The 16,197-nt window shown below is 39.5% G+C and overlaps 1 protein-coding gene across 2 annotated transcripts in view; it reads right to left on the bottom strand.

The window, feature by feature from the left end:
• Positions 1-3,813: 3,813 nt before the first annotated feature.
• The window catches only part of TRPM6 (transient receptor potential cation channel subfamily M member 6), a 143,265-nt gene continuing 130,881 nt past the window's right edge, over positions 3,814-16,197 (bottom strand). For both annotated transcript variants that reach the window (XM_058565639.1, XM_058565638.1), the window contains 3 exons: positions 13,328-13,379; positions 8,432-8,538; positions 3,814-5,651 (listed from right to left, as the gene is read on the bottom strand). In XM_058565639.1, coding sequence (XP_058421622.1) covers positions 5,518-5,651; positions 8,432-8,538; positions 13,328-13,379 — 293 coding nt within the window. In that variant the 3' untranslated portion in view covers positions 3,814-5,517. The remainder of the gene's footprint in view (positions 5,652-8,431; positions 8,539-13,327; positions 13,380-16,197) is intronic.

Raw genomic sequence — 16,197 nt, 5'->3', positions numbered from 1 at the left:
ATACATGTTACCTATAATAATAATATAAAAAATTATCATTATAATCATTACTATTGCTGAGCAATAATGGATCAGTATATTGTAAACTCCTCATTTGGCTTGGAGACCCTTGAAGACAGAAATGGATCTTATCTAGTAAGTCTAACCTTTCTGTCAGGGCATAACATATGGTAAGGCTCAACAAATATTTCTTGAATAGGATACACACTGAACAGTTGTGCAAAACTAAGAACTGCATCACATATTACTACCGCACCTCTCTTGCCACCCTATCCTCTAAAATATTCCCAGAAGCCCTTTAGCAATAGGCAAACATCCCGTCTCATGAAGCCCAGTCCACGTTTATTTTCATCTGCAACATTCACGTGATCTTGCAGAACACATGACTCTCTCCTCCCTTAATAAAATAATCCACCAGGCCTGCCACAATCCATGATATTCTCTATCCTCACCCACAGCAGATGCAGTCTCCCAGTAATCATTTCTCCCTCCTCCCCGTCCTCCCCTCCCCCTCCCCCTCCTCTTCCTCCTCTCCATTGTTGTTAACAGCATCTCTGCTTCCCAAGTCCCTATTTACAAAATTTCAGGGGCAAGTAGGGAATTCCAAAACATGGTAATACACTGTAATACTTTTCTAGGGCTGCCATGAAAAAGTAGCAAGGACTGGGTGGCTTAAACCAGAGAAATTTATTTCCTCACAGTTCTGGAGGCTGGGAGTCCAAGATCAAGGTGTTGGCACATCTGGTCTCTTCCAAGGTCTCTCTCCTTAACTCGAGATGGCCACCTTCTCTCTGCATCTTCACATGATCTTCCCCTTGTGTGTTTCTGTGTCCTAATGTCTTCTTATAAGGACACCAGGCATACTGGATCAGGAACACCCCTAATGACTTCATTTAACCTTAGTCACCTCTTTAAAGACCTTATCTCTAAATACAGTCACATTCTGAGGTACTAGGAGTTAGGACTTCAACACATGAATTTTGAGGGGACACAATTCAGCCCATAACACACACCAAGCATTTCTTTTTGTTACCAAAGCATCCTGAGGCTCTGTGACCTCTTACTTGGTGACCAATAGGATACAGAAGAAAAAATTCATTAGAAGACAAAAGTGCAACCACAGGATGCCAATGATGATTCCTCCAAATCCCAACAAAAGGCAATTGTTACATCCACATTTGGATAGTCATTAACCAAAGGGTTTCTACCATAATATTTGCAAAGACTTTGTGACTAATTTAGCAACCGGAATTTCTAAAGGTTCACAATGAAAAAAATCACTAGGAGAAGATAAGAATTCTAAGGGACATTAGTTGCTAAAAGATGCTGGCAAGCTATAGACCAGAATTTTCTTATTACTGAACAGTCCTACACTGACAAAATTTAAATCATCATTAAAATTTTTGTAAAACATCAAGCTTAATAAGCATCAAGATTCTAAACCTGCTCTCTTTCCTACCCAAAAATGTCACCAATGATGGCACAAGCTTTGGGCTTTACTTCTTCTGGAAGGCTTTCTTTGGGCAGAAGATGGCAAAAGAAATTAGCTGGGAAAACCTAAATCCATCAAAAAACAAAATAAATAGGAAACACTGTGCATTGGTGAACTCCCTGATTTTGAACTATTTAATCAAGCTTCAAAACAAAAAGAGAGCAATGAGCTATTTCCCCTCGGAAAAGGAGAAATAGCAGAAACCACTTTGGTGTTTATACTGAAACAGGTCCACAGAGCATCCTCTGTAAACATTAAATAATGATCACATCAAAAATGAAAACCCCTTATTATTTATTGAACTGGATCCCATGCTCACAGGAAGCCTTTAAATGAGATTCTCAAAGGACTTTATAAATGCTCTCTCGTTATTGTTCACCTTCATTTGAAAAGGTAAGTATCTCATCTCCATTTCAGAGTTAGGGGTTAAGAGAAAGGTTAAACAAATTATATAAAGTTATACCAAAGTCTGCCAATGATAGAGACAAGGTTCATTATCCCTTAAGGACTAAAAGTCTCTCTTTGAAAAATTAAGCAACTTAACTAATTATTTTTAGGAGAGCATTTCACAAAAATATATTTTATCTATACATCATGGTCTGGAAATAAAAGTCACAAAATAATAACCGTGCTAAATAAAAAATCAGTGTGGTTTCCAGAATGCTTTCTATTCTGTGTACTCACCCATGTGGCTGGAGATTTGAAATGCTATTTAAGTCTCATTTTCCTTCAGAAGCTAACCTCTGTGGAATAAAATGCTGTTCAGGGGAAAAAAATCTTTTCTGTCATTTGACTTTAACTTATGATAAATTAGCTTCAACTAGTTTCTTAGAAAATTGCCCAAGAAATGACTACAGAAAATTAAATACCAAGACTTCAAAGAGGCAAACACACAGCCTTCCAATTCCGACCTCAGAGAATAATCCTCCCTTTCTCACGCTTTGGAGAGATGTGAGTAAAGAAACTGTACGAGGGCATGGTAATGAACCATCTTTCAAATGACTTTTCTATCAATCTTCTTTTCAAAGGGTAATAAAGTGATGATTATGTCTAGGCAGTTTCTGGGAAGTTATCATCTCATTTCAATAGTCCCCAGTACGAAGGACTGTACTCTGGTACCATCACCACGATGATAAGGGCAGGAACTGGTTGAGAATTCAATAGACAAGGTGTAGGTTGTTAAAAGCTATTTCCTGCAAAATTAAAACAGAGAGAGATCAAAAGAATTGTGTTGGGTCTTAAGGAATTGGTAATCATTCCCTTCTAGATTAAAAATGCAAATCTGATTTATTACTGAGCGAATGAAACACATTATCATTTGAAAGTTTTCTTATTTCTTTCAACAAATAATGTCGAAAGCTTATTATGTGCCATGCTCTGCGCATGGTGCTGGTGACCGATGGAGACAGACAGCAAGGCACGACAGGGGCTTCTGGGTCATGACTTCTAGAACCTGAGTGGTCCGTCTCATCTAAAACAGCAACAAACAATAATCGAAACGAAAAAAATAATTTTTTACACATTGAATAAGTGGTTGTTTGGGAAGTCTTAGTCACCCAGTACTTGTTTTGTAAAGCCACAGAAAATAGTAACAGGGTGAGAAACACCCAAAACTACATCTGATCTCATTCCCCAGCGCTGTCAGAAGCTTTAAGATGTCATAGGGCAGAAGTCACTCCAGGAACGTACAGCCTCCTAGGAAGGAATGCCCGTGCACAGGACGCCTTCAGGAAGTACTCCTGGAAACCTGCCTGCTTCTCTGGTCCCCAGATTCAGACCCCATCTGTGAGATGGGCTTTGGGCTCAGACATGGTTTATGCAGTCCATTTTTCCTCAGTGGTTCATAAAAGCAGCCCTAGCTATGTCTTCTTATTTGCCCTAATTCTCTTATCCTGGTCTGAACCTGCTGCCCACTGGCACATAGGGGATGGCACACATCCCCAGATTTAACATTTGCCCAGAAGTCAAATTTTTTAGCACTAACCAGAAATCCAAACTTGGAACAACAAAAAAAGAAAGAAATGAGAGACATAAAGCTTTTCGAGGGCAAAGAAATGCTATGTCCACTGCATCCTCATCACTCACGCAGTACAGAGAAGGCACTTAATAAATATCTGTTGAATAAAATTGACCAAATGAATGAACAAATACTCCACCCTATTGTAGTCATGAATCACTCCAAGTCAAGACTGTCACACAGGTATTTGCATGCCAGCAATCCCACAGCAAACCTTTGCCCAACATCTTTTTAAAATGTTATTCTGGTGATTTTTCTTGAAAAAAGAAAGACAAAAAGCACAACACAGAAATTTGAAATCAAAATGTATTTGTTTTCAAGTTCCATTCCAGGTAACAAATATTTGACCAACGAATTAATGCCTTTAGTTTGGCCCTTGGATAGGCAAACTGCCTCTTTCCATTGTTCAACACATCACTGAAGTGAGTCGTAATGATCCCTTATTGATCTGCAGAGTAGGATCAAGCAGTTAAGACCCGAAAACATTAATATTTTATCCTCATTGCCAATCAAGAAATCACCCAAATTTCCCACCTCCTGCCACCCACAAGACCAAAATAAAAGGGGTATATGTTAGCCCTGGTGAAATTCACACTCAAGAATCAGACACGATCCTTGGCAAACTAAACCCTTGGCCTTCTGTCCCCCTACGCCTGGGCAACATCTCCCCTGAAGTGTAACCTGAGAAGGCATGAGTGTCAATTTAAAAAGGAAGCCAGCTAAGGTAAGGGCTAAAAGTAAAGATAAGTTGGAATTTTTCAAACCCAGGAGGTTTGTTGCTGACAGAATGGAACTCTTTATAATAAGGAAAGAAGATGCAGGGGAGAAGGGAGAGGATTCCCAGCCCTCCGTCTCCTCCTTGCATGAAAAGCTCGTGCTTGTCCTGAGGTAGGGCAACCCCGACAAGTGCGAAAGAGGGATGACTGCTCCCCTAAATGTGCTGTTCAGTGCAGCTTCTGGGGATCCTTCCTTCTGGCCTCTGAAACTGATTACATGTTCTCAGGCTGTACTTAAAAAAGGCCATCACAACTCTGCACTGGAACGAAGCAAACACCTTCGAAGCGTGTTTTCGGTCAGAAACCCCATCTTTCCCCATAGGACCTGACATCGAGTAATTTGGCCTGTAATATTATATACACAGCTTTGGAAAAGGGAGAAATGTTTTAGAGGTTGGCTTAGTTAACTCTCTAATTGATAGTACCCTTGAGCTTATAGGAAGAGAAAACATTTCTTAATAATTTCTATTAAATATACTTGCTCCCCTTTAAAAACAAAAAAAAAAAGACGCAAGGGCTTTTGTTTTAGATTGCCCTTTTCCTTTCTTTCAGAGAAACCTGAAATGCCCAGGCATCATATGATTCACTGACAATACCTCAAACCCATCTAGATTTCACCAGGATACCAACTTTTTACTGGTTATTTTGTGCAGGAGTGTGCCCCAATCTGTGCAAATACACCCTCATCACATCGTTTTCCTTACTGCTGACATTCAAAGCCCTATGCCACAGGGAGAGGACAGAAGAAGTCAAATAACTTTTTAATGTACATATATACATAAATACAATATGCAGGTAAGGTGATGAACAGCAGTGGAGGTTAGAGTCTGCACACATAGTGAGAAAATAAATTAAACCATCTCCCTGGTTCTTTAGTGCCCAGCATTCTGCTCCAAGGGTTTAGCCTGCTCTAAGTGACCAGCTAAAGCAATGAGGTATGAAGGAGCAGTATTCCCAGCTGACTTGTCTGAGTGTCTTCCTGGGGAACTTGAGGATGACAAACACATGTAAAGCACTCTGCACATAGGCCAATATGTAGAAGAACCCATTCATCATATACCAATGAGGTCTTTGGGCAGGGGGAGACATGAGGCTCAGAAGGCGTGTCCCAAGGAGGCCCATAGGGCAAGGCCATCCTGACCGAGCTCTGACGTAATCAATGTCACATTAATAAATCTATGTTACCATAGAGTTCATGGAAGGGAGGGCAAGGGCTGTCATCTTCTCCCTTTTTACAATCGTGTGAGGTCTTCTGGAGAATTACTATCCCCTTCCGTTGCTGGAGGCCCCTCAGCTGGTTCTATTTTGATTTCAAGTCCAAAGGTGGAATTTACCCTTCCAGGGGAATAATCATTCCTTGTTAAATCTGCAAGGAAGATAAGATGGTTATAGGGGATCCTTAAGAACATAATGTTCACACAGATCGACCAGACTTTAGGTTTTTCCAAGTACTCAGAGAGGACTCTGCTTCCTCAGGCCACCGATGTGTGAAACTCAAACCCCTGACCGTGTCTAAACTATTCCCCGATGCCCATGTGTGACTCTAAATCCCCAATGCTGTTTTAAGACTTGTGTTCACTGGGGCAGGGAAGGAAAGATTTGGTTGTTTGATTGAATACGTAGTGCCCTATAAGGCATGACCTGGCCAGAGTTAAATGAGGCCAAACAGGAAACAGGACATTTTCACTGCTGAAAGATGGGCAGGGCCAGCGAGTTCAGCCAAAATGGTCAGTTTTCTGGAACAAAGCTGTACCTCAGATTTGGCATTGTCCATAAAAGCTTCCATTTATTGGATCCTATGCTTCCTAAAGCCTCTTTCTTCCATTTGAAAGGAAATTATCAAAAGAAAACATTCTCAGGGCCGGCCCCGTGGCTTAGCGGTTAAGTGCGCGCACTCCGCTGCTGGCGGCCCGGGTTCGGATCCCGGGCGCGCACCGAGGCACCGCTTCTCCGGCCATGCTGAGGCCGCATCCCACATACAGCAACTAGAAAGACTTGCAGCCATGACATACAACTATCTACTGGGGTTTTGGGGGAAAAAATAAATAAATAAATAAAATTAAAAATTAAAAAAAAAGAAAACATTCTCCCCAAAGGTTTCTTTGGGTGAGAACATATGGAGGAGGGTGAGCTTTACATGTTTGTGTACCATTTTGTGCTATATTGATTAAATTTGTTAACCTTAAACATGTGTTCTTTGGATTATATTTTAATGCTAAACAGGGATTATCTGGACATAAAACTAATACATATTACAGTTGAATAATAACCAACATTTATTGAACATCTCCATATATCACCTCAATCTTCACACCAACTTTATGAGATAGGTGCCATTATACCCAGTCTACAGATGAGAAAACCAAGGCCCAAGGTCACATCGCAGGTAAAAAGCACTACTGGGATATAAGCTTAACCTATCTGGCTCTGGATCCCATACTCTTCTATACTATCCTAAACTACCTCTCTTTAAAAAAAAAAAAAAGTAAAACATAATCAAACAAAAAGAAAAATCCCCCCAATCCTGTTTTCCAGACTAGACTTTTTTAATTCAGATTACCAAATGTCTGAGTAAATGAGGATATATCTTATTTCCACTTAAATGTGTTAACTAAGGTTTTGAAAGGAAACAAGAATTAGGTCTAGAAATGGAGGAACTATTGAATTACTTACTCAAAACCCACCATTATAGGTAAAAAAAAAAACAATGATCTCAAACTTAATCATACAGAAGAGCTAACTGGACTCAAGGATGGAAGCAGTGAGTTATGCCTCAAAACTCCCTTTCTCTCGGCTCATCAGATGCAGTCCCTGTGTCTTCAAGAATGGGAGGCTGCCGTGTCCAGGGTACAATGAATCAGACCTGGGAAGAGGCTAGCGCCTGAGGACACTGACTTAATGGACCAGACTCTAGCGTGCAATCAGGGCATGACTCAGACATGTGATGACTCAGCTCCTGCCTCCCGTAGGGCCCTTACCTAGAGCCCTACAGCCCAGCCCAAGTCCTTCCTGGGTTCCTTCTGATCAGAGAGGAAGCCAGCAGGCAGCTTGGCCAGTGTGCTCTAGGCTGATCTCTTTGTCCAGTTCTGCTGTGTGGTTTGTGAGACCAAGTACTGGGCAGCTACAACATGACAGTGATGGCCTCCTCTCTTTACTGCTCGGGTCTGACTCCCCACCCCACATACCCACCACCACCACCACCACCCCTGGCTGACAGGCTATTCTCACTGGAACTAGAAGCCTGCTCCAAATCCCAGTCTTTTGCTACATCTTGCCCAAAAGAGCAACTCCTACCTCTAACTCCAACAAGATTAGAAATTGCCTCTCTTTGTTGTAAATTTAAACCTACTCCATCCCAAGTTACAATGGATGATGATCTTTTACGGATTTCCAATTCAGAGTATGTATTTATTATAAGGCAGGAAGGGTTACTCAGCTTAAAATATGTGCAATGCCATTCTAAGGACAAGTTTGGTATGACCCAAGAAGAGCAGTGAGCAAGCTGAGACAGACATAAAGCATCCCTTCTGAGATGAAAGGAATGCAGCAGAGCTGGGACTGCCAATTCGAGGGGCACAGACCTCCAGCTGCTTACTTTTATGTTAGGAATATTTTTCTATGGTGACTATATTAGTTTCAGAAGAAAGTGTGCCACATTATCAAATCACATTAAAAAAGACACACTGCAATGTATGTTTAAAGTGGCAGGTTTTTGTAGTGAAAAGCACTGCATTCATTGATAGCTGTTGTTTCCCTTCATACCCCACCCTCCCAAGTGTCCAATGAGTAAAGAAGAACAGAACAGAAATACTGTGGGCGCCACACAGGACCCAAAGGGGAAGGGGCAGGCGCAGAGACCTGACTTGGTCCAATTTTACCCCAATTAAGTCGCTGGAACTTTTCCCTTGGAGAGACTGTGACAAGTACTGGGCCCAATGTTGTTTTATCACATTTTGGCAGAACCTGAAGTAAATCCCTGTCCTTTTAATCCCTTTAGAGACTTGAAAAATTTGCAGTCAGAAAGTCAAGCCTTAACTGCAAAGGAGATAAAAATGTGATTAAGATTTTCTGCTCTATCCCCAGTTACAATGGATGTTGTTCTACGGGAGATTTACTTAGAGAAAAATGGAATTGTTTGGGGCCTACCAGGGAGTTTGAGCTTCCGGCAGCAAGAGTTGCAACGATGTTTTGCAATGAAGTTTCTAATTGCGTCTTCCCCTAAATTGGCTGGTCCAAACACCATCCCTCTTGATCTAGAGGCAATATCAGAATATCAATTAGATCACAACTAAGAAAAAGGAGCTCAACTGAGATTCTCTGAGATACCGAACAGTATCCCCTAGTAACTCAGCAAACTTGAAGGAGCCAACAAAGAACAGAGCACTTTGGGGAAGCAACAATGTTAGGTCTGCAAATTTAAAATTCAAATGCACTTAAATCTTTGTACCCAACTCCAGGACCTACTGTGAAACTCATTTCAACGCTAATCTGATAGAAGAGCGAATTTTCTATGCACCACATTAAAGCAAAATACAGTGAGACCCTTTTTAATGCATCTGGGGTGACAGAATGACATTCATTACCAAATGTTCTACCAGAATACCCGAAAGGTAAGGTATAAAGGAAGACAAATTCGCTATCAGAACACACCTTCTAAAAAGATTCATATACATTGTTTCAAACCCAAATACTTTTCTGAAAATAACCAATATCCTTAAACACAAATGCCCAACAAAACTCTCCATCAGTCAGTACTCATGGCTTTTTCGACAGCTACTCTCTACCCACACTGCAATAGCTGTTACAGCTCAGCTCTTTGTGGAAAGACCAGTATGAAATAATGATTTTGTGGAAGTAAACTACATATGCTAAATGTAGGTGACAAAATTACAAATAAAATCAGTATATATTAGACATTTCTTGAATACTCTATAATTACAATAGATCCTTAGCAGATTCTAGGATCCATGTTCACCCATTATCAGATCGTGCATAACCATCATTCTTCAGGCTGACACTCAGCACACCATGGAACAGAGCACACCAGAAACACTTCCAAAACAACTTTATGAAAGCTAATATTTTATTTTAATGACATGCAGAGTGGAAACAGCACATTTTAAAATCTGAACTCAATTACTGCTCTTAAATACCACATCTTAAGAAAAAAGAAAAGCAAACGATCACAAAAGGAAACAATAAACTTCGCCTCTGAGGAATGTGGTTTTTCAAAAGGGACGTGGTGTAAAAATGGACTTTTTTCCATCCGAGTATTGAAACATTTATCTCAATTTCCACTTCCTTTTGGCAGAACAACAGTAGCTGCTCTGAAGATGTGCCAAGCTCCGAATGAGGGCTGATGTCAGCCTGATCTCAGATTGCCTCTTCGCTCTGAGGCAAGTAGATGGAGGGAATCTCTTGGGAAGACAGAGTGAACAGACACCCAGGATTAACTTTCCTGGTCACTCAATCGCCCTTACAAAGTACGGCTCTGGTGGCATTTACCCGGCTGCATAAGCTGCCTCTTGTTAACTATTCCTCTCTTCCAGTCCATCTAGTAAGGAACCACTTCAATAAGGTGAAACAGAATGTGGTAAAAAAGTAGAATCATTTGATATTTAGTATCAGAACTCTATGATGCCGATAAAGTGACAAACGGAGGTGTTATTTCAGTCATTAACGTTGAAGAATTCCTTTTATAGTCTCTCCAGCATGACCCTGCTGGAATATTTCACTCTTTTGCATTCCATACCTGCCATTTCTTTCCTCCCAGTAAAGCATGAAAACCCCCAACTTAGAGATGTAACATTGATTCTTAGATGCAAGCTCTAAGCTAAATCATTTCCCTCCAGGAGCTTTGTGGAAAGTAAGACAAAAGAATCAAAATTACTATAAAATGTGTATATCAGGGGTTCGACCACTCCCTGCACAGGGGAGAGTGAAGGAGGGCCATAGGGACAATCATTTGGGTCTACACCCTACAGCATTTCTACACCCTTGCAGTCTCAGATAACAAAGTTTAAAAAAAAAATACAACTGTTTTCCAGATTTTTCACAGCACAGGAAAAGCAGGTGGTAACTTGGTTCCACATTCGAGGAAATGCTAATTAGTGCCACGTATACATAGATTTACTAAAGAACACATCATCATCATAATTTCATACTTGTCCTGTGTCCAAAACCATTAAAGCAGTAAAAGAAAAGATACATTCCCAAACTAGCAATAACTGAGGCAGCCTCCACTGAGTGGCCAAGTGCCCAGACGGGATCTGGGGGAGAAGGTCCGATGACTTGGTCTTCGCGTGCAAAAGGTTGGGGAAAGTTAAGAGACAACAGGCATTAGAGACAACACCAGAATTTGCAGCACAACATCTCTTTTGGTAGAGGATTACTCCTCTTCATTGACCGCCCCCCTAGTCGTAGGCAGTTAGCATTCTTCACTGAGCTTCAGTTTTCTCATTGGGAACTAGGATTGAAGGTACCTACTTCTAAGGTTGTGGTTAAGGGTAAAATAAACAACATGTGAAAGCACTTGCTTAAACCGCTGCTTCTCAAACATTAATTTACACCAAATCACCTGAGGAGATTGTGAAACTTCAGATTCAGGAGATCTGTGGAGGGTCTTGAGACTCAACACTCTCCCAGGTGATGCTGATGTTATTGGTCCGTGGCCCATGCTTTGCTCAGAAAAGGTTTAACAAACAGAAGACATCCAAAAATGTGAGCCCACTGAACTCATTAGATGTAATTCACCACCATTGCAAGAAAATAGTACTTCTTGTTATCTTCACCATGAAGACCAACTGTGCCCGAAATTAGGTGACCCCACAAAACCAGGCAGGCTACAGTGATGCCATCCTATCAGTTTCCAGAGTTCCCATCCTCAAGTCATAAAAAGTAAAGTTTGTGGGGCCGGCCCCGTGGCTTAGCGGTTAAGTGCACAAGCTCCACTACTGCTGACCCGGGTTCAGATCCCGGGCGCGCACCGACGCACCGCTTCTCCAGCAATGCTGAGGCTGCATCCCACATACAGCAACTAGAAGGATGTGCAACTATGACATACAACTACCTACTGGGGCTTTGGGGAAAAAATAGGAGGAGGATTGGCAATAGATGTTAGCTCAGAGCCAGTCTTCCTCAGCAAAAAGAGGAGGATTAGCATGGATGTTAGCTCAGGGCTGATCTTCCTCAAAAAAAAAAAAGTAAAGTATCTTTAAAATAAATAAATAAAGTTTGCCATACGACCGATGTTTCCAACCCTGGTTGTCTGCTAGAATCATATGGGGAACTTGTAAAAAATACAGACATCAGGGCCCTATCCTCAGAGATTCTGATTTGATGCCAATTCTGAGCAACTTTTTAAAAAAATTTTCCTCAGTGACCTTAATAGAAATTGAGACCCACTGGCCTATAGAATGCAATTAAATACTCAGCTGTCTAGTGGGATAACATAATCTTAGAATTCTAAAAGATGGAAATATTCAGGTAATATTAAATGACATATGCCAAGGTCACAATTTAACAAATGATAGAATATACATAAACTTGGTTAAGTAAATACACAAAAAAATTTTCACTGCAAAATTATAAAGGAAGTACTTGTCATACAAGGTTCCTACTACAAACCCTTGGGCACACAGGGGTACTGAAGAAATAATATTCTTAGCTAAAAACACTTTAGCTCTGCTAAAGTGAAAAATAATAAAGCCTTTACCATACCCTAAGGGTTACAACATGAACTGCATGGTCAAATATCATAGGAATTGGATGCATAGGAGCAACATGGATCAATTTTATATTCTCTAGCGCACCTAAGTCCAAAGAGACAGCTAAAACACTTTGAGATGGAATCTCTTTGCATAGAAGCCTACAGATGAGACCATATTTAAATCAATCGTTGAGTAAAAGAACAGAGCATTAAAGCAGTGAATACTTACAATATGATTCCTGCGAGATGGAAGTAAAAATTTCAGATTTTTATTGTATAGGGATTGACCACTTAGTTAATCTTGTATATAAGTATAGACACTTAGGACAACTAAGAACTAAAAATGTTGTATGCTAGCAGTTCTCAAAGTGCGGTCTCCGGGCCAGCAGCATCAGAATCATCTGGAAGTTTTTTACATTATTTGGCCTCACCCCAAACCCCTGAACCAGAAACACAGCAATCAGTGTTTTAACAAGCTGTCCTGGTGATTAGGACGAAAGCTCATGTTTGAGAACCACTGTCGTCTGCCATATTGATCAGTCCCTAATCAGCACCATCACTTCTTTCTTTCTACTCCACCTTCAACAGAAGAATACAACCTCAGATATTCTACTGCCAAGTCCTCCCAAAAGCCTGCCTATGGGATAAAATGCCAAAGGACACGCGGCTGACTCAACCCTCCATATAATTTAAACTTCAGCCCCGAATTAACAGATAGTCTGACACTTCATATTTAAGCCCCATTGTTTTGGCCTCTCATACATTTGCCGTTACTGAATAACACACTTTATGCCTTCAGTTTTCATCTTATAGGCATGTGATGGAAGACGCTGCCCATGATAAGATGCAATGACTCCATTGTGCAGACAACAAAGGGAACTGTGTTTCTCCTGTGACATTAATTGTTTTCATGTCAAAGCCTATAGAGGCTGAACTTACCTACATTTCTCTTTTGTCTGGGCCACTAGAAAACTCAGTCAAATCTGCAACAAAGTTCATGCTACTGTATTGGTCTTTAGAATTTCCATTTATGTGTACCAACTTAACTCCAGATTTAATTCGTATTTTATTTCCATGTTTTCTTTTTGCCTCCATTTCCTAATCTACGCTTTCTTTAAAATCTTACTGTATTTTAAATCTTATTGTATTTTATTATATTGTAGTTGGATGGATATATATATATTTATATTTAGATATAGATATAGATAAAAGCTGCCTCAAAACCTTCCTAGGATCTAGGCAAGAAATATAAATGTATAAAAATTACTTTTTAAAAACCATGTACAGTGTGTTAAATGCAATTTTCTAAATGATAGCATCATAAATTAACTTACTGTTTGTCTTCAGGTTTTATAACAGATGGATCTGTCAAATTTTCTCCAACACCTTCAAAGAAGAAAGATAATTCGTTTAGCAAATGGGGGTTTCATTTTCTCAAAAATTCAAGAAAATAATAATCAAATTTTAATTTTTTTCTTTAAACCTATATCCACCCGGTAGTAAGTTAAACATCATGTGAATTAACTGTACTATAAAAATTGTCCAGGTGTCGTTCAAAATTTTTAGCTAATGTATTGTTTCCTACAACCCCCTCTTATGTTATAATAAACTTCTAGGCCACAAATAAATGTTTCAGCGGTGTGTTCACAGTTACTGATCCACCATTCCTTTACCATCCATATACACTAGACATCCTAATTTTATTTTCTCTAATTCTCAGCAATCATAAAAGAAAAGCATTAGCATCCTCATATCCTCATTTTACCAATGAGTACATTTATGTTCAAAAAGATTAAGCAATTTGTCAGAGGTTGCACAGTCCACAAGTGGTGACAAGAGGCTTCAAGCTGAGCCCAAGTTTGTGTCCCTCCCACTAGTCCACAGTCTCCTTAGACGGAGTCCATCAGTGCTCAGCAAGACTCAAGGTGCTGTGTGGTTCTGCAGGTACAACCTCTGCTCCATCCAAGACACACATCAAATGCTATATATACAGCATTTGTAAACAGTAGAACACAAACGCCCCCAAATTCTTGATCTGGGTACTGGTTACACACGTGTTCAGTTGTGAAAATTCTTTGAGCTGTATGCTTATGCTGTGTCACTTTCCTGAATGTATGTTATTCTTCAATAAAATTTACTTCTTAAAAAATTACACCAACACATAAAAGGATAACATAAGTGTAATTTAAAGCTACCATTTATCAAAACAGGGATCAACACCCAAAGTGAATCTCTGTTAAGTGGTGAGGAGACTGATTTCCGACAGCAGTAATGTTTTGTAGGCAAGCTGATCAGACAGGTGAATGCACCATTTGGGCATAATCCAGTGATTTCTGAGATCATCCTCTAATCAGCACTGGTTCTCTTTGCTTGGAAGAGACCAACTTTGTGGGAAAATTATCTACAAATCATATGAATTTTATAACATTATTATGTACTTCTATTTGGCAAAAAAAAAAAAAATGTTTTCTAACCACTGTTTTAAAAAAGAAAGATTTTTTCTATGTTCTGTATATTTTACCATATGCTAAATCTTTTACAAGAGAATGTAATCCTTATAGTTTATAGACCTTTCCCCTAAGAAACTGACTTCCTTAGGAAAAGAACATGCTTAGAGTAGGGGTTTTCAGCCTTTTTTGTGTCATGATCCTCTTTGTCACTCTGGCAAAGCTAAGGGACCCCCTTCTCAGAATAATGTTTTAAAATGCATAATTTAAATACATAGGATTACAAAGGAAACCAATGACACTGAAATAGTTATCAAAATATTTTTTAATTTGTATTGCAATACATGTGCTTCTTTATTAATATGTTAATTAACAGGATCTAGCACAAGTCTAATAACTACTATAACATCCAACAAGTAATAAATATAAACAGTGTTTTGAGATATCTGCCAACACTGTAATGTGCTATGTTAATATCTGTAATTGCTATTGCAAGTGGTCACGGATACTGGCAATACCACTGTGATTTGTGGTCTCCATGATAATTGAAGGAAATGATACATTTCAGCTACAGGTTAGTGAAAATAACGGTGTAATTTCTTTTCTCATCAAAGTTCACAGACCCTCTGAATTCTACCCAGGGATCCTCTAAGAACCCCTGGCTTAGAATCTCTTCAGACATTGATTTTGAATAGGGAAATAGAACGTAAGGCTGAAACACGGGCTCAATGGGAAGTGTGCAAAATGTGCTTTGCTTGTCATTTATTCATTTTAAAGAAAAAGTCATAGGAAGAGGCTGGGCTCTTTATACTTTTCTCATTACACATATAAGAAGAAACAGCCTAGAGAGACTCTGCTTTTCTAACTATGTAGTAAATAAACAGAACAACTAACAGGTAGATAGCCCAAGTACCATCAATAGAAAGACTAAAGGTTACAAATCCTTTATTATCCTTTAAGCTAAGACCTAACTTTAAACCTGAAGTTTCCAGCAGTGATGAAAGTTTTAGGCTGATGTCTGAGTAAACTGTAAATAAAGCTGGGAATATGCACAGTACATAAAGAGGTAATATCAATTGAGAAAAAGGAAGTTTTATAGAGAAAAAAAGTTTATCAAAATCACATCAGCTCTTGTTTACTGCAAATCTCTTTGCTCGTTAGATGGGCAGAAGAGAAATGCAACATGAATGGACATTGAGGCTATTACTCTACGGGAAATAAGTCAGATGGAGAAAGCCAAATACTATATGATTTCACTCGTAAGTGGAAGATAAAAACAACAACAAACAAACAAACACATAGATACAGAGATTAGATTGGTGGTTACCAGAGGGGAAGAGGGGAGGGAGGAGGGTGAAAGGGGTGACAGGGCACATGTGTACAGTGATAGATGGTAATTAGTCTTTGAGCGGTAAACAGGATGTAGTCCACACAGAAATCAAATATAATGATATACACCTGAATTTATATAATGTTATAAACCAATGTTACCGCAACTAAAAAAATAAACTTTAAAAAAAAAAAAGACAAATGATCTGGGTTCCACTCACGGCCCCACCACTTTCTAGTTGTGTGACCTGGACACCTCCTTTAACCTCTCTGAATCTCAGTTTTGTCATCTGAAAGTGTGACTAATAATGGGCCTTATCTTATAGAGTTACTGAGAAAAGTAAATGAACTATTGTATACAAACTGCTTAGCAAAGTGTCTGACCCAGAAGGTGCTAAAAAATGTCAACTGCTATTTTTCTTGTCTTT

The sequence above is a fragment of the Diceros bicornis genome, chromosome 22, assembly GCF_020826845.1.
Source record: "Diceros bicornis minor isolate mBicDic1 chromosome 22, mDicBic1.mat.cur, whole genome shotgun sequence".
NCBI lineage: Eukaryota > Metazoa > Chordata > Mammalia > Perissodactyla > Rhinocerotidae > Diceros > Diceros bicornis.
The sequence above is the reverse complement of the archived record's forward strand: the minus strand, read 5'-3'. Positions and strand labels throughout refer to the sequence as shown.